The 18,956-nt window shown below is 34.3% G+C and overlaps 4 protein-coding genes across 4 annotated transcripts; 1 reads left to right on the forward strand and 3 right to left on the reverse strand.

The window, feature by feature from the left end:
• Positions 1–1,673: 1,673 nt before the first annotated feature.
• On the reverse strand, positions 1,674–4,972 carry LOC110698773 (hydroxyphenylpyruvate reductase). Its single transcript, XM_021876296.1, has 2 exons — positions 4,337–4,972; positions 1,674–2,508 (listed from the first exon to the last, which is right to left on the reverse strand). The coding sequence occupies exons 1-2, from the start codon at positions 4,757–4,759 to the stop codon at positions 1,990–1,992; spliced, it is 942 nt and encodes a 313-aa protein (XP_021731988.1). The 5' UTR covers positions 4,760–4,972; the 3' UTR covers positions 1,674–1,989.
• A 2,267-nt stretch (positions 4,973–7,239) lies between these two features.
• Positions 7,240–10,759, forward strand: LOC110698778 (rop guanine nucleotide exchange factor 12-like). Its single transcript, XM_021876301.1, has 7 exons — positions 7,240–8,223; positions 8,366–8,482; positions 8,991–9,145; positions 9,239–9,313; positions 9,431–9,697; positions 9,797–10,117; positions 10,309–10,759. Exons 1-7 carry the CDS (start codon positions 7,878–7,880, stop codon positions 10,732–10,734), a joined length of 1,707 nt encoding a protein of 568 aa, XP_021731993.1. The 5' UTR covers positions 7,240–7,877; the 3' UTR covers positions 10,735–10,759.
• A 1-nt stretch (position 10,760) lies between these two features.
• On the reverse strand, positions 10,761–12,529 carry LOC110698776. Its single transcript, XM_021876299.1, has 2 exons — positions 12,324–12,529; positions 10,761–11,732 (listed from the first exon to the last, which is right to left on the reverse strand). Exons 1-2 carry the CDS (start codon positions 12,388–12,390, stop codon positions 11,227–11,229), a joined length of 573 nt encoding a protein of 190 aa, XP_021731991.1. The 5' UTR covers positions 12,391–12,529; the 3' UTR covers positions 10,761–11,226.
• A 1,693-nt stretch (positions 12,530–14,222) lies between these two features.
• LOC110698843 (probable serine/threonine-protein kinase WNK6) lies at positions 14,223–15,260 on the reverse strand. Its single transcript, XM_021876361.1, has one exon. The coding sequence runs from the start codon at positions 15,258–15,260 to the stop codon at positions 14,223–14,225; it is 1,038 nt and encodes a 345-aa protein (XP_021732053.1).
• Positions 15,261–18,956: the final 3,696 nt, after the last annotated feature.

Raw genomic sequence — 18,956 nt, forward strand, 5'->3', positions numbered from 1 at the left:
TGGGTTGTTCGATGCCATAATTAACAATTAATTTTTTAATAAAAAGTGGTTAACTATAATAATAATAATTAATAACAACAATTTTAACAATAAAAATATCAATAATATTAATTAATAACAACAACTATAACAATAACAATAACAACAAAAATAAATAATAACAACAATTGTAACAATAATAATAATTAATAACAACAATTATAACAACAACAATAACAATTAACAACAATAATAATTAAACAAGATTATTCTAATAATAACAATAAAACAATAATAAATTTAAGATTAGTTTAGATCTTACAACCGTGCTTCAACGCTCCACTAATTACGATTACGAACTTTTTAATTTTTTCCGATATTAGGAAAATAATTAGAGAATTTAAGAGAATAATTAGAGAATTTAAGAAAATAAGGATTATTAGAGATTTAGAGAATATAAGAGATAAGAAGAAGAGATTGTGATTTGGGAATGAAATGGAGGTGAGTATTTATAGAATTTTTGGGGAGCAAATTGGCAAAAAACTAGCCGTTTTTTAGCCGTTTTTTTGGCTTATTAAGGAGCTAGAATAAACGGTAACATTACCGTTGGCCCGCGGGCCGTGCCTGCGGGTCGGCACGGCGGGCCATGCCCGTGCTTGTGCCGGGCCGTGCCTGGGAATTCTCAACCTTGTCCGTGGCACGGCTCGTGGCACGGGAGTTGAACTTCGTGCCGTGCCGTGCTTGAATTCGGGCCGTGCCGGGCTGCGCCGAACGGCGGGCCGTGCCGGGCGGCACGCGGGCCAACCCGGCCCGTGCCCAGGTTTAGTGATTAGCGAAGACTTGCTAATATATAACTACTCCCTCCCTCCATCCCCGAAACTTCGACCCTTTTGGGTTGATTTCGCGGGTATTAAGAAGTTAAATTGAAAGTGTATGGGAAAACTAAGAAAAATACATTGAGGGAAATTTACATTGGAATTGCAAAAAAGTAGAGAGAAAAAGTAATAGAAGTATATAGAAAAAGCAAAATTTGCATGGGGAAGCTAATTTTGCACAAATATTATTGCAAATTAAAGGGTATTAAAATGCAAATGGGATGAACATTTTGGGACTAAATTTAGGCCATAAGTGTCGAAGTTTCGGGGACGGAGGGAGTATGATTTATGGTTTATTTTGTTTGGTAAATTGGTTTCTTTTGGTGTTTAGCCAGCAACGAAATTAATGATATAGACAACTAAGACAAGATTCAATTTGAGGTAATATTTTTGAGGTTATGAGTATCAACTCTAAGGTTTTATATGACTAAATTATTTGGTAACACTTATTTTAGGCTTTATGGGCTTGAAGCCTTGAATTGATATTTTGATAACGTACATTGAGTATCTGATATGTCAATTGATCGCATACAAGTATACAAGCTACTTAATAACTTATGACATAAATATATGAATGGTGTACCTTGTTAATTTGTTATGGTATTATAACCTATTCCTTGAAAATGCCTCATACCCTGTTAATGGTGTACTAGAACTGACCTACTCCGTATTATACAGGCAATGGTGTACAAATGCCGAGAATGATAAGAAACAATACTTGGGAGTTGGGAGATCTTATTTACTCATGTCTATCACAAAGGAACAGGGCTGTACACTGGTTAGCAAATGCCTGGATCAATCAAAATGCAAGAATAGAGCTTGACCAACTCCCCGAATTAGGGAGAATTTATTCTTCATCATGACATTAATAGTTACAGAGTACGGAGTAATTCTCTGTTTGAGGCCTAGCCCCCTCTTTAGCACCCAAAAAAGAAAAAAAAAGCCAAGTACTTAAAAAAAAGACTATTTTTATGACCCAAACTGATCTTGGGAATAAATAATGTTAAGCAGGGAATTCAATTTGCAATATAATACAACCGTGCTCAGTCAAACGATAAACGGTTCATTTCCCTAACAAAATAGTTTGTCCACAATCAGGAATCATATATTAATGGCCTACGATTACCCTGAACAATCAAACAACTGGTGTCAACAGCGGTTTTCCATTGAAGTGAGCCTCCAAGTTCCCAATAACAAGATTAGCCATGTCAGTACGAGTCTCCTCAGTCCCACTTGCAACATGAGGCAAGAGTACTACATTGTCAAGCTTGAACAACTCTTCAGGAACATGAGGTTCATTTGCAAAGACATCAAGCCCAGCCCCACCTAGCCGGCCTTCAGAAAGTGCTTTTACTAACTCTGGTTCATCAACATGAGGGCCCCTTCCAATGTTGATCAGAACACCTTTAGGCCCCAAAGCGTCTATTACTTCACGGTTGACAATATGTCGTGTTTCTTCAGTTAAGGCACAAGCAACTACCAGTATGTCGCAGTTGGAGGCAAGCTCGATGACACTGGGATAGTAAGTATAGTTTGAATCTGCCTTCTTAGTTCTTGAGTAATAAGAAATTGGACAGTCAAATGCTTCAGCTCTCTTGGCAACTGCAGCACCAATCCTACCCAAGCCGATAATTCCAACCCTTTTGCCACTAAACTGGAAAGACAAAGCAAAAGAGCAGTTAATGCTGAGCTCTTAATCAAGGAACCCACTCATGGATATAAGATACAAAGGTAGAAAGTTGTCAACAGGTTTAATCAGAAAGATTGTTCGATACTCAATGCATTTAATATCCAGGGGATAAGTCCCTAATATATAAAGTGCAGCACGTAAATATCAATGAGGCATCCAACAAAGTTCAGCATGTGGAATAAACCGATTGGCATATATGCTCTATAAAGCAAGCAACTCAATGGTATGATTGATATGCCAGTAATAGGTTAAAACTTGCCCAAGTTATCCAACTAGCTACAGCTTCATGGTATGGTAAAGTATAGATGTAGGCTCCAACTTCATAATGAACATCGTTAAAGATAACCAAAGGTTTACTATTTAAAAAAAAAAAATATGAAAATGAACAACAAACAAAAAGAGGAATTTACATGAGGAAATGGAGGATCAGTATCAATTTGCGCAGGCAATTTAAAGACTGAGTGTTTAACATCACCAATCATATTGTTAGTAACACATTAAATTATTTACCACATAACGATCTCCCGTCCTTCTCCAGTCCAACATAACCAAAGCACAGATCATAAAATGACTGCTAATTTTATAAACGGCTAAAGCACAAGGAGGATATCTAGAGATTCTGCTTAAATGAAATCTCCTTTTATTGAGAACCTCATAATAACATGTCTTAGATTGAGTAATCCAATATGAACTTCGCTGTTCATCATCCAGTGGGTGCGAACATGAAGTCTAATCTCATAGTCAACAAAAATTCCAAGCCCAAGTCCTCCCCAACCACAACCCATCCCATTTTGTGGTTCATGAAGACAGAGCCAGTTAAATGTTCAGTGTTGATATACAGAACCCTAATTAAAGTTTAACATCCATGCTTGTATTCGCTATTTTAAACACCTATATGCTCTCAAGTTTCATGCATAACAGCTAAATTTTTAAGTTTCTAAACGGCAGTTTTTCTAAGTTTTTGATAAGCTTCAAGCTAATAGGCTAATAGTTATGTGAGTGACAATGATAAATTGATGATTAAGACTCGCAGTTAGGTTTTAATAAACCATAATTAATCAGACAATTGTGGATATGTTAAACTTCTAAATATGACAGAATTGGAACTTTGCAGAATTACCCCAACTACAAGGTCAGCAGCAGCAACAACAAATATCATAGTGATATGTTAATAAATACGAATAGGAAATTCAGCAAAATATAAGAATCCAATTTCTGAAGTAGCAAAAGTTAGTATGTTATCCCAAATTACACTAATTTCTACAAAACTCAAAGAAAAAGTCAACAATGCTAACAGAATTTCAAAACTCACCATTAACACATGTTAAAAACAATAAGATGATAACCCAAATTGAATGTGATATTGGCTTTTACTCAATTCACATTAAACCAAAGCATAACCAATTCAATATCAAAAGAGCCAAATTGTACCAAAGCATATCAATTCAATGTGATATAGTTCCCCTTTTCACTCAAATTACCGAACTCGAAATCCACTGTGACATTAATTCCTTTCTACTGAAATTACATTAAAAAAAATCAATCCAACTTCAACACAATCACATCAACCATCAAACTACACCAAAAACAATCAACATAATGTAATTCAGTAATTCATCATCAACAGTTCAACACAGGGAAATTGGGTACTATTTAACTCAAATTAAACCAAATCACAATCAATCAAGCTTCACCATAATTTTAACAACCATAATTCAATCAAAAAAAATGAATCAAACCCAATTTTATAAACAAAAGGGGAATTCAATCAAATTTAATTAAATGAACATACCCTAGTAGTTAATCGAAAATCCCCTTTCTTCCACAACCCATTTCGAACATAAAGATCACACTGAGGAATCCTTCGCAAAACAGCAAGCATAAGCCCAATCGCCAAATCCGCAACATCATCAGTCAAAACATCAGGGGTATTCGTAACCTTAATTCCTCTTTCTTTGCATTTACCCAGATCAATTTTATCAAGTCCGACGCTAAAACTCGACACGATCTCGAGCTTCGGCAAAGCGTCGATAAGGGCGGCGTCGGCTCCGGCGAAAGCGTTACCGACGACGGCGCGAATGGAGTTGGAGTGTTGAGAGAGGAATTGGGTGCGGTCTGGAAAGTTCCAGAAGCGGAAGAGATTGTAGCGTTTGGTGAGTTCTTCTTCAAGGTAGGAATTCATTGGGCATGCTAATAGTACTCCTATTGACTCCATTTTTGTTGGTGATGATGTTGTTGATTGAGTTGAGTGTGTTTTTGTGAGGGTGTATTTTATGGATTGTGAATGAATTTGTGTGGGACTAGTGGTAGGAAATTAGAGTTGGTTTTGGCTGTGTCTTGTGTGATTGTTTGTTGTGTTATGTTGGGCATGTAGCATATATTCGGTGACACGTTCTTGAAGATTTGGGAGACCTTGATGATAGGAATGAATTGCTGAGGCGCTAAGGGCTTGGTCAAGTAGTTACGAATTTACGACTGAGGATATGTATTCGAGTCTCATACAAGTATGTTTATTTGTAATTTGTATTGTCGAATCATTTACATAAAAAAAGAAATGGAGTAATAACAATGGTGGTATTGATATTCTCTAGCGTAATTAGACAACTAAATATTGAGAATTAGGTGGTTCTTATTTACGAACATTGCAATTTAAGAGTTTATTCCTCTCTCTACTCACTTGAAAGTTTCCTAAGGAGATTCTAGTTTTCTTCACTTTAGGAGATATCTCATGTTTGGGAATCTTGGGATGCCATGAGATAGAGAGCCCACAAACTCCTTTATGAGAAAATTTCAACTCAAGAGTGGGTTCGCTCTAAAGGGAAATTTCTCTTTATCACTAGCATAATTTGTTGTCACCTAGCACCACAACTTCAAAACCTTGTCAATATTGATCCTAAACCACCAAACTTAACACAAAGAAGAGCCGACTACTTTCATAATAATTAGACAACTAATAAGGGCGAAATGTCAATAGTGCGTGGTTCAAGGCCCCAATTCTTATCTTTTTTTTTTTAACCTTTAAAGTCTTGAACTCATCGTGTAATACTTTTTTCTGTAAAGGTGACTTAAATACTTTAATGGTTTGACTTATGTTAGTGACCTACCTAATTAGACAAATTGACTTTTTCCACCATAAACCATCAATCCACCATTGCAATTGTGATCACCATTGGCGGACTTGGCCTTATGCCTGGTGGGTCAAATGACTCACCAGGGCCCAAAATATTTTTTAAGTTTTTTTAAAAAAAATAAATAAATAAATTATTTTCTAAGTTTTTTTTTTTAAAAAAAAAATACTAACTTTGAACCTTTTGTTAATGTTGTTGGGTTTTTGATGAAATGTGAACTTAATGCTTGTACAAATTTTAATCTTGTCAATTATTAGTTTGTTAATTATTAGAGAGCTAAGCTTGTCATGTTGTCAATTATTAGCTTGTTAATTATTAGTTTGTTAATTTTAGTCTTGTCAATTTTAAGCTTGTTAATTATTAGTTAGTACTGTAATCTTGTCAATTTTCTATTTGGATGATCTTTGTAAATAATTTTTCTTGGGAATTTTGGTAAATTTTTTCTTTTTACATATTTGGTTATCAATTATGACTCACCAGTCGGAAATTCCTGAGTCCGCCACTGGTGATCACCTACCACATCAATACCAAGAGATGGTCGGATCAACCCAATATAATGGGTAGACAAATTATATCTATCCTACAAGATAGAATCAAAGTTTAGTAATACTAATCATTTTCCTTAATTACTTTCTACAAATTAGGAAGAAACTTGTGATTAATATTAGTACAATAGTACTTGTACTCATTTTTTTTTTAATATATGATGAATATTGTAAGCTCAGTGGACCTATATGCATGTTTGACGTACTCTATTGAATTGTTCCATTTTAATTTTCCCATTTTTGATTTTTTAATCTCCTAAAAAGATTTCAAATAAGAAAATAAAAATTGAAGGGAGTATATATAGGTAACATAGAATTATAAGATGATTAACTAATACTCATACAACATACTAATACTATCGTTTTTTTTTAAATGCATCAGTTTGAATTTTGCACTATTCACATGCTATGTTTGACTGAATTTTTTTGCTATTATAAAATAAATAAATGTTATTATATTAAGTATCGTTAGATTCGTCACAATGTCTACTTTCATAATATAATTTTGTTACAATTTTACTAATAGACAATTGAAGATATTAATAGTCAAAGTTACACCTTGACAAATGTGCCGGTCAAATTGATGCATTAAAAAAAAAGGAAAAAAAAAAAGAGGGAGTAATAATTAATTGGCTTATATTTTTTATTTTGTTGAAATATTGAAAATATTCCTTTCTAAATTTGACAAGAGGTCTTTTTCGAGTTTTTATTTTTGTTATTTCCTAAGTGAAAGTGTGAAACACTAGTATTTATGAATTATGATGGTGCAAGAGCGCCTGTCGTATATGTAGCTTTGCGTTAAGGTAGACTGGTAGAGCACCATTCTCAATGTTCTGGTACGAATACATTACATAGATGTTGTAAACTTGTAATAGACGATCCAACATATACTTATGTATGTTAATTATATATCAAACGATACAATAACTAATTTCTTTAAAACAAAGCTTCTCTATATGTTGGCCATAAAATGGTACACTCTTAAAATGCATTTATAATTAACGTACATAATAACAATATCATCTAACATACTCATAACATAATTATATAGATACACCTTATATTGTTCCCTATGAAAATGAAGAAATAGTTGCGTATCCATTATTAATCAATCATGATGATGCCTTAGACGTGGCTGTTCGTTGGACTTTCTTGACTGTCCAAAACACTAATTAGCCAAAAATCCAAACATTATTCTCCTTATCCTTAGATAAAACTTCCACTTTACCCTTAATCACCCCCTAGTTAAATATTAATCAAATCTTAATTATAAAATTCTCTCTTTCATGACAACTTGTAACTTTTCCTCCCAAAACATGCACCCCACGTTCTTAACATCCTTTCTTTTCAAAAATAGTAAACTATCACAAAAACAATCATCCTACCAATTCTTTGCCAGCCTAAACTATGCTTGAATTTTCTCTTCCCTCTTAGCAATTTATCATTTTTGTTACAAAAATTTTTTAAAAAAATTAAAAAAAAAATAAAAAAAAACAAAAGTCAAACAAAGATTTCTTCTTCATTACAAACTTTTCTTCCTCTCTCCTTAATCTTATTATACTTCATGACACAAAAACATCCTTGTTGTTGCCATTAACAAAATTTTCTTTTTTTTGTGTCATGCAAAATTTTTTGTTCCAACCACAAACACATCCATTCCATGATAGTTAACACAAATTTAGCTAGGAAGGAAATGGTGCGCGCGTCGTTGGAGCAAGAACAAGAGAATTACAAGGCGAGGCTAAACCAAATTCGAGGAATGAATAGAGAAAGTGTTGGGAATAATAGCATGAGGCGCGGCCATTCACGAAGTATGATCCTAGAGAGCTCGAGCGCAGAGGACTTGGTAGAGGATCCAAGGGGTACCAAAAGTTATGCTTCTAAGGTAGAACAACCTTTGTTGATTAGCCATAGGATTGGTTCAAGCTTAGAGAAGGATCAAGGTCCTGGTCCGCGATCAAGGTTGACCGCGTATGGTGGAGGTGATAGAGATGGCCTTCAGAAAGGTATGAACATAATCCTTAACATATTCTACATTGTTGTTCATGTAAAATTATTAGATCATAATATTTATGGTTTTCGACGATACATTATTACCATGTTATCGTTACATTGTTATTACTTTATGGTTTTAATTTATGGTTTTAGATATGGAAATGATGAAGGAGAGGTTTGCCAAGTTGCTCCTAGGCGAGGATATGTCTGGTGGAGGAAAGGGTGTGTCCTCGGCTTTGGCTTTATCCAACGCCGTCACCAATTTGGCAGGTAAGGCCTACAACAACCCGAAAATATTTCTGTTTTGTGGTTGTTTTTTTTCAACAGAGGTCTACAATTGGAATAATATCAGATGGAATTGAAGTAAAATTAAAGGTTGGATAAACTTATAGGAAAATGGATTTAGATTGTTCATGTTGTATATATGTGTATACGATCATTATTGCACAAGCTTAATGCACAAGTGTGCATTTTGAGACTTTAGAAAAGTAAATTTTGTTAGAATTGCATTTTAACCTTCAAACATAGGCTTATGTATAAGCTTGATGTCTAATTTATGTATATCCATATTTATCTAGAACAATATCCAAATACATAGAGTACATTTCACAAACCATAGCGATGATTTGAGCAATAGCACGCGAGTGCAAGGCCTGCAGGGCAATTTCTTGAGGCCACCACCTGCCCTGCATCACATTGAGAAAGTATATTTGAATGGTCAATAGATTAGTTTCATGATTAACTTACGCAAAGTAGTACCTTGTGCATTATTATGCAGCATCTGTGTTTGGAGAACAGAGGAAACTAGAGCCAATGGCCCCGGAAAACAGGTCTAGATGGAAGAAGGAAATCGATTGGCTGTTATCTGTTACCGATCATATAGTTGAATTTGTTCCTTCTCAACAAAAATCCGCGAATGGAACTAATATGGAGGCAAGTATCTTCTTATCTAACACTTCATTTTGTTAAATTTGTTCATACTTTAGTACAAGTTGGACTAATTGTATTATCATATCTTTGTAACAGATCATGATAACAAAACAAAGAACGGATCTCCAAATGAATATCCCTGCCCTTCGAAAGCTTGACGCCATGCTAATTGTAAGTATTCAAATTAGGCTAAATTCATATATTATCATTTCATATATACTATTGTACATGGAAGTATTTTGGTTTATAAAACAGAATTTGAATTGCTTGTATGTATCATGAATATAGGACTGTCTAGACAATTTCAAGGACCAAAACGAATTCTATTACGTAGCTAAAGATGCTGATGATTCAGAGAAAGGGTCTAAAAGAGATGATAAATGGTGGTTACCTACAGTCAAAGTTCCTACAAATGGTCTATCTGAAGTCACAAAGAAATGGCTGCAGTTTCAGAAGGATTCTGTTAACCAAGTGCTTAAGGCCGCAATGGCTATCAATGCACAAGTCTTATCAGAAATGGAAATCCCCGAAAACTACATTGAATCCCTGCCTAAGGTTTTAATACTAAAGAACAGAATTCTTTGTTTTTGAAATACAAGTTTCCTAGATTTTTGCTGGTTTTTTGCTGATAAAAATGTCGCGTTTTCTTGGTAGAATGGAAGAGCTAGCCTTGGAGATGCACTATACAAAAGCATAACAGTTGAATATTTTGATCCTGAGCAATTTTTTACAATAATGGACTTGTCATCTGAGCACAAAATTCTCGATCTCAAGAACAGAATTGAGGCTTCAGTAGTGATTTGGAGACGAAAGATGACCAACAAGGATGCTAAGTCTCCTTGGGGTTCAGCCGTGAGTATAGAGAAGAGGGAACTATTTGAAGAGAGGGCGGAGACCATTTTGATTATCATCAAGCAGCGATTCCCTGGAATTTCTCAATCCCAACTCGATATCAGCAAGATTCAATTTAACAAGGTAAAAATCCATGCTTACCAAGGGCTCCTTACATGTCATTTTTCAGCTTTATCGGCTCTTATCTGAACTTATTTTTTTTATACTAAACTTACGAAGTATGAAGTTTAAATTAGGGGAGTTAGTTTTCAGACAACTCGAAACAAGAAACCTAAATAGGTTTGTGTAATGTGGTAATTTTATGGCTTTTGCAGGATATTGGTCATGCACTTCTTGAGAGTTACTCAAGAATCCTAGAGAGCTTGGCACACACAGTCTTATCTCGAATAGAAGATGTACTGTATGCAGATTCTCTTGCTCAAAACCCATCACTCGCGCAAAAGAAGAGGAATCCCCTAGCAGATATCAAGATCACTTCAACAAAGTTCCCTAATGCAGATGAAGAAATAGAGAGGCTAAATGCTGTAGGAACACCGCCATCAATGACACTATCAGATTTCATGGGCTGGACTATGGATAACGGCGAAGGAGACTTAAAAGCAAAGGAAGGAGCAGGAAATGAGGACATAAAAGATATAAGTGACTTAAAAGTTGGAAAACTCGCGAACATTGCAGTTCCTAAGAAGGTATCCTACCTAGAGAATTTGGGAGGTTTGAGAAGTCCAACAGCTCGACATTGACAAGAGACAGTTAAGATTACATTCCGAAATGATTGTAACTTCGATCTTGAGAGATATAATGGAGAGAGCGAGAGAGAAAGCACTTGTTAACAGAGCTTAATTAGAGAGATATATGCTCAAACCACATGTAACTAATTATAGCTAAGCTAGTTTCCTCAACAGTTTTAACTTCCCTTGTTTTTTGTGGTTGGGGAAGCTAATGCATTGGGTTTGACAGCAAACAAATTGTTCTTTCTTCGGCGTATAAGTACTGATGATGCATGTACACTGAATCTTTAGACATAATCAGCTAATTCAGATGTTAAGTTGTTGATCATTACTTCATTTGTCATTAAAATTTATAATTCTTAGTTTTACAACATGATTAATGGTACATGTCTAACATGAGCATAAGAGGGCTTAGGAGGTTGTTGTCATAGGCGAGGCCAGGATTTTGAAGATAGGGTGTCAATATTATGACCACCACAAGTAAAACAAATTAAACTCATGCTTCTAATGGTGTTTAGGCTTACATTTTCCAATTTCCAAGAAATCATCTTTAAATTCACATTTAAGTCCCTTGCAACATTTAACACCCGTGAAGTCGCCACAAAGTTGGTCCTTTTTCTTACACAGTTTCCCTTTCTTACAAACTCCACCAGTATGCGGAACATCGCCTAGCGGTATGCAATGTAATCCTTTGCAACACTTGTATCCGGCAAGGCCTCCACAAAACTCGTTCTTCTTCTTACACTTCGGGTTTTTTGGTATACATTTTCCAATCGCGTTTTTGAAATCATCTTTACGTACACACTTCAATTTTTTGCAACATTTTGCTTCTGTGATGCCTCCACAAAAATCATAGGCCTTCTTACATTTTGTACTTTTCGGTATACATTTTCCGATTTCATCCGGAGAATCATCTTTAGTAATGCACTTGAGTCCTTTGCAACATTTTTTTCCGGTATCACCTCCACATAAGTCGTATGCTTGCTTACATTTCTTTGATTTAGCAGCAACTATAAGGGTTGAGTTGAATAAGTAAGAAAGAAATTTAACTAGTCAAACATAAAGTTTAATTTGTGAAGTAATAATCACTTGAAAAAATTACGTTTTTAAATATCAAAATTCTCAAATTATTAATTCAATTCATTTGAAATATGAAGCAAAATCCATATAGATATACAACATGAATATTAATTATTGAACATAATGGAGAACGGAGAATAATCATCTCAATAAAAAATATGCTACCCGTGTTATATTTTGTTCTATTCACTTTAGTTTAATTCAATTTTAAAAATCCTTTTAAAGTCTTTATAATCTTATCTAACAATATTAACACATATTTTTCGGTCATTCTTACTTTACTACTCTTTTCTTACATTCACTCACTTTTTTCTTACACTCACTTGTCTTTTTAAAACAAAATCAAAACTTTTGAATCTACATTAATTGAGAAAACCAAATTAAGGTTAAGTTGTACAATCATTTGATCGGAATATTGTGGTACTCCTAGATCACGATATCCTAGCTAACCTCCCAAGTGTACATAATTTATCGAGCAGGTGCAATGCCCTAGTGATACATAAGAAGGAGGGTAACTTTACCTGATATGGTTTGGATAGCCACTAGCATAATAGTAGTGATGAAAATTGTAGTGAGAACTCTAGCCATTTGCAAATTATGATCGTCAGTGATAAAGCAAAGTATGACCAGGGTAGAATCAAAGACTCGAGTACTATTAATGTGTATATAAGAGTTGATTATGAGTTTTGTTAAGCTTGTATAAAATAAAACAATATAATAAATGCAAATAAAATTACTAATAAGATTAAAACTATATATATAGAGTAGTACGTATGCTATGATATAATTAAGTTTGACTAAATGAGTAGTACGTTATTGTTATGTGGACGTCTAAAAATTCATCATCTTGCGGTCACGTTCTTTATTTTGCAGTTCATCCGCTTCACAAATTTGTTACTTTGCTATTCTTTTAATTCTCTGTATTGTGAGCTTGGTATCAGATATGTATAACTAGTAGCAGTAGACCGGTGTGCTAACTAACTAGATACATACTGGCCTTGTGATATGCTTTACCCGTCTCATTTTATTTGTCTCTATTTAACGTATATACTTTTGCTCATTAAAATTGAATAGCGAGTATTTTCTAAACACAGTGTTAGGTATAAAATGCTAATTAACGTACGTACTTTGACACAATAAAAAAAGAAGAAGAAAAAAAAAAAGAAAATAGGGATTATATGGTAGAAAAGATTAAATTATAGAGAAATATTAGTCCGGCCATGAATAAACAGACTTCAACAATTTAAATACACTTGATTCTTCGATTAATTAAATTCGAAATTGAGTATATGACACCCATGTTCATTTCAGTGTAGTATGTTACCTTTTTTTTCTTCTCATTTTTTCTAACCACTTAATAACTAACTTTATAATACAAGTAAAATCATGCAGATGAGTTTAATTTGGCTTGTTACTTATTGGCTAATTTGCATTAACATCGGCTTGCTTACAATTATCACTTGCATTAGGAAGTTTAACATTAAGATTTTATCTAAAAGTCGCGCATTGCATGAACAAATCTACTTATTTAAATTAAAAATACATCATATCACATTAACCTTTACAATTTTACATGACTTGTATAAACATAGCAAGAAATTTACTACCCTTATAGGTTCAGGAAATTGAGTAATTAAACTAACTCATTAATGCACAAAGTACCACTAATTCATCATCAATTGGTTTTTCTTTGTTTGATTAAATTTTTTCAGGTTTAGGCATTAGTGTAATTAACTTTTCTTACAATTTAAGTGTTGTTTTATAATAAGATACATTTTATATTATGAGCTAAACTCGAATAAACTCTAAGCTTGATGACACAACACGACTAACCATATTTATTTAATTATGTCCTACTAATTACAGACCCAACTCAGGCTAAACATAAGATATAGCAACACTAATGACTTGGAATCATGGATATATAGCCTGTGCTTAACTCGATCACATTACAGTAGCTATATAAGAGAATACAGAATCGAAAAGCAAAGCTTATGAATCTAGAAACTGATTATAAAGAAAGAAAAACATATTAATACTTCTAAATTTATTTCATTCAACTAACTAAGCAATATTCTTGACAAATTTGTTACAATCAACTAACTCAGCAATGTTCTTGGCACAAATCAAACGCTAACAACTGATGAAAATCAATCAGCAAACACACTGACTGACTGACTGACAGTCTGACACACACACATACACACACTATTATGCATAATTAGAAAACTCAGCATCAACCTAAAACTGAGTGTAATCATACTTATTGACAATTGACATACTAAGTAATATCAAATCACTAACATACTAAAACACCTAGAATTAAAGACTGATTATAATCTGTAGTCTGACATAAAAGAATTGATACCTAGGAAAAGTTTAGTATTGTACTAAAGAATCAAATCGAGCCTAGGCCATGATCACAAGTTCTTGCGTATGATCGACGACATTTTTGACAGCTTCTGAAGCCAAATAGGCTTGCTTCTTCCTCTTCCTCCTCCCTGCATCATTCCGCGCAGCCTCTCATCTGCATCAGCTATACCTGCACTGCTCAACCCTGTTCGTATGCCTTCAAAATTAGCCTCCGAGTGAATCAACGGGTCTCTCAAAAGATCAGATGCTGCAGATCTGTCATGTGGAAGTGCCAGACAGACATCAATGAACTCCCTAATCTCAGGATCTGTCACTTTTTCAAACGCAGCAGGCCTTAAACCCCTCTGAACACGCGACTGAATCTCATCGCGATTCTTGCATTCGCTGTAAATCTTTTCTTTACTCATCATCTGAACCACGCACATCCCGAAAGAATACATGTCAGCCCGCTGATCATAGTCCAACAGAAAAACCTCTGGTGCCATGTACTCTGGTGCATCAGGATAGTCCTGTAAATCAGCACCCTCTTCAAGCCTTCTCGCGGCACCAAACTCTCCTAGCTTAACCTCGCCTGTATTCCCATTAATAAAGATGTTCTCGAGGCTAACATCACGGTGCATAATCGGTGGGGTTTGACTGTGAAGATAGTCCAATGCTAAGAGAATCTGTTTACACCATCTCCTGATTGCTTGCTTATTACCAACCAGATCATATTTCAGACTGTAATCCCTCAAATTCTCTGAAGAAAAAGCCTCAGTAATCATATGAACAGTCTTCAGGATTTTATCAGGCCAATAATGGAAACATTTTACTATATTTTCATGTTGTAAAGACTGTAACAACTTAGGCTCAACACAGTAATCTTTGAATTTCTTCTTCTTCTTGACTTCTTCTGTTGAAAGTCCTAAGACAATCTTACACCAATAGATTTGTATACCAGTAACTGTATCAATTCCTTCATAAACTAATTTCATGGGGTGGGGGTGTGATATGCTCATGTGGTACCTTTCGTATCGCCCCTCGGAATCTGTCTCCGCTACACCACGTCGTAGCATCGCTTGTGAACTCGAACCCGAACCCGACATGGCTGCGTACTGATGAAGGAGTGATTAACAGAAGAAGAGAAGAAAACAGAACAGAAACAAAGAGATTTCTTAGGATTTTTGGTGATGAAAGTAATGTTTCTGAAAATGTTGCTGTAACAATGAAGAGTGCTTGAAAAAGGGTTGAGGAATGATTTGATTTATAATGGTGGGTTGATATTTATAAGGGTAGTTTAGCTGTTACAGAATCAAGATTTATCCAAACGAATTTATCTTATTTGGTCTGAGAGTTTGTTATGGCAGTTAGTTAATTCGGTTATGATCAAGAAATGAAAAAACCCTTTCTTGATTTTCGTTTTTTTTTAAGGAACCCTAATTGGCTACCTTAACTAGTTTGATTTGTAACAAGAATGAAGTCGGTTATGTCAGTAATTTAAAACAAAGGAGCATTTCTTTAATAAAAAATAAAAATAAAAGAGCAAAATTAAGTTTTAAATAAGAAAGTATGCAAAAGAAAAAACAATGTAATGGTAGAGATAGGATTGTAGTATTGTACTAGCTAGAATTAAGTATATAAGAATTGCTTACAAAATATTTTAAAATATGGACTTACATTGTAAGATCACTACATCAATAGTTCAACTAGTTATACTTCATTAGCTATACTCAATCGATTATTTTTATGCTATTGCGTATGAACCGTTATGGAATAAGTGTATGGCCTGGTAAATCTCTTGTACTTGTGTCCACTTTTAAAGCTTTGCTCCATACACAATTGAGAACATCTGTATGGATTGAACTCTTAAACTTCTCATTTTTCACTATAAATATGATATACTTCGCATTTGATTTTGAGATGAGTGTAATTTTTTTATTATATACTCGGTATCAATATACTTTTATGTCACTATATACACTAGAAGATCTCCATATGAAAATAAACATCACTATATAATTAATTAAAAACTTCACTATTACTATAATAAAGCTAAAGGTATCTATATTAAAAATAAAAATAAAAACCCTTTTACTTGTATTAGGTTATGTGTAAGTTTGTTGCAACTTATTTTTACTATAACAACAATTATTTATACTCCGATCTTTAGTGTTTTTTTTTTCTTTGCTAAAAATAAAAAAAAATAAAAATAAAAAGAATTTTTTCTCTTAAAGAGAGGTAAACTTTCACCGTGCATATACATCTATTTATGCTTTGGTCTAATTTAAGAAAAAAGTTACAATACTTCATATACTTCATCCGTTCTTTTTTATCGTATCATAGAGCTTTGACGGCAAAATTTGATAGGGGTAAAATTACAAAATTATCCTTGTATTAGCAAAAAAAATGAGACCCACCAAAACCTGGAATCTGCAAACACAGCATATAATGTGCTGTAATCCATTACCCAAAAGTCACCAAAATTCTGACTTAACTCCACCCACCAACTGTGAAACAGTGAAAATACAATACATTTACCCACCAAATTTCAGTTTTACTTTACCCACCACATTTCAGTGTTAGATTACCCACCAAAATTTTCTAAACTGAAAATTTAAAAAACCACCAAACACCAAAATTCTGAAAATTCAAAATCACCCGCCAAAATTCCAGATTCTGAAATTCAGAACACTAACCCCTACAACTTAAACTTCACTATAAAAGGAGTGAGTAACTCAGTCCATCTACAACACTTAACATCGTTTCTTCTGTCATCACAGCACACACAGCACATTGGGGAATAGATTCTGAGGGGTTTGAGGACGTATAACAGCTTTACAATTTGTAACAGTCATAACGGTTTCATGAAGATTACGAGGTACTGTTTTCTTCTGAATCTGAATCTGATACTAATATAGAATTAGAAAATTATGGTAATCCAGCAACTGTAGTTATCGAATTAGAACATGATAATGTCATAGTAGAGAAAAATGGAAAAAAAACATTTGAATTAAGTGACAAACAAAGACAACATATTGTTCAAGAACTAATTCTAGCACAAGAAGGAAAAAGGTACTGCCCGGGGGGGGGGGGGATCAGTACCAAGGGGTTCAATTAAAAAATTAGCATACAAATATAATGTACATAGGACAACTATTGGTAGAATTTGGGCAAAAGCTAAGGGCCAATTTAGGGGAAATAGAGTGATTGATGTGTGCAGCAGAAAAAGACAAAGGGGAAGGAAGAAATTAGACTTTGATCACGCTGTTTTAGCAGCAATACCAATTGAAAAAAGAACCACAATTAGAGGGTTAGCTGAGGCACTGCACTTAAGTCATACAACAGTGTATAGGTTGCTAAGGACTGGCACACTTAGGGCACACACAAATAGCATAAAACCATCACTTAAGCATCACCATAAAGTTAAAAGAGTGCAATTTATAATGGATAGTGTCATTCCGGGAACGGTAAATGAACTTCCTAAGTTTAGTGCAATGTATAACATGGTGCATATTGATGAAAAATGGTTTTATATGAGTGATAAGACTCAAAGATTTTATCTTTTCCCGTGGGAGGATGACTCATACAGAGCAAGTCAGTGTAAAATTTCATGGAAAAGGTTATGGTTATGGCTGGGACTGCTAGACCTCATATTTGTAATAATAGGGAAATATTTTGGGATGGAAAATTGGTGTTTTTCCTTTCACAAAACAGGTAGCAGCAAAGAAAAACTCAAAGATTAGAGTGGCAGGCACAGTACAGTTGAGACAAAGGCTTTGCAATCAGTTACTAAATCTGTTATCAGATCAGTGTTAATTGATAAAATGCTTCCAGCAATCAGATCGAAATGCCCATTAGGAGCATGCAAGGATATATTATGGATACAATAAGACAATGCTAGACCCCACATCAGTCCTAATGATACATATATCTTAAAAGCTGCAACTATGGATGGCTTCAACATCAGGTTTATAAACCAGCCAGCCCAAAGCCCAGACTTGAATATACTGGATTTGGGTTTTTTTAGAGCCATTCAATCAATACAGTATAAGGAATTCCCAAGAAGTTTAGAAGAGTTACTACAAGCAATTGAAAATGCATACAATACATATGACCCGAAGTCTTTGAATTTCACTTGGTTGCACATGCAGTATTGTATGCTGGAAATACTTAAGGTAAATGGCGGAAATGGTTATAAAAACCCTCACAATGGAAAGAGAAGGCTGGAAAGAATGGGACAACTGCGGTTCAAATAGAAGTACCAAATGAATTAATGCTTCAAGGTCTAAGTTTTATTGAACAGGGACAAATTGATGTTAGTATTACCCAATCGACTAATACTAAATACAATATGTCTCAAGGGATTTAAGAAAAGAATTGAAGACAATTGCATTTTGAAGGCTTTAATAGTGGAAATAGCCAACAGGGACTACCACACATAACCAACATTTTGTTGATACAATGGGTTTGTAAGTTATTTTAATTAACTTTGGTTATGTGTACTTTTGTATCTTGTAAGTTTTTGTCTAAGGCAGTCATCATGTTAGAAGACATTTTGTGAAGGGACTCAATATGTAGCTAATTTTAAAATGGTATGAAGTCTTCTTAGTAGTATTTTGTATGAAAGTCACCTTTTCTTTTTTGCACATTTACAAGCATTCATACATTACTTCCAAGTCACATTTAACAAAGGGTGGATGATCTATCATAGGGTGTCATTTTTTCTCAAAAAAAAAAAAGCCCAAACCATGTTACCTCAATACTAAGTGCGGCACAACACTAAAACTGGAGCAACCCATAGT

Source organism: Chenopodium quinoa, unplaced genomic scaffold (assembly GCF_001683475.1).
Source record: "Chenopodium quinoa cultivar QQ74 unplaced genomic scaffold, ASM168347v1, whole genome shotgun sequence".
Lineage (NCBI taxonomy): Eukaryota > Viridiplantae > Streptophyta > Magnoliopsida > Caryophyllales > Amaranthaceae > Chenopodium > Chenopodium quinoa.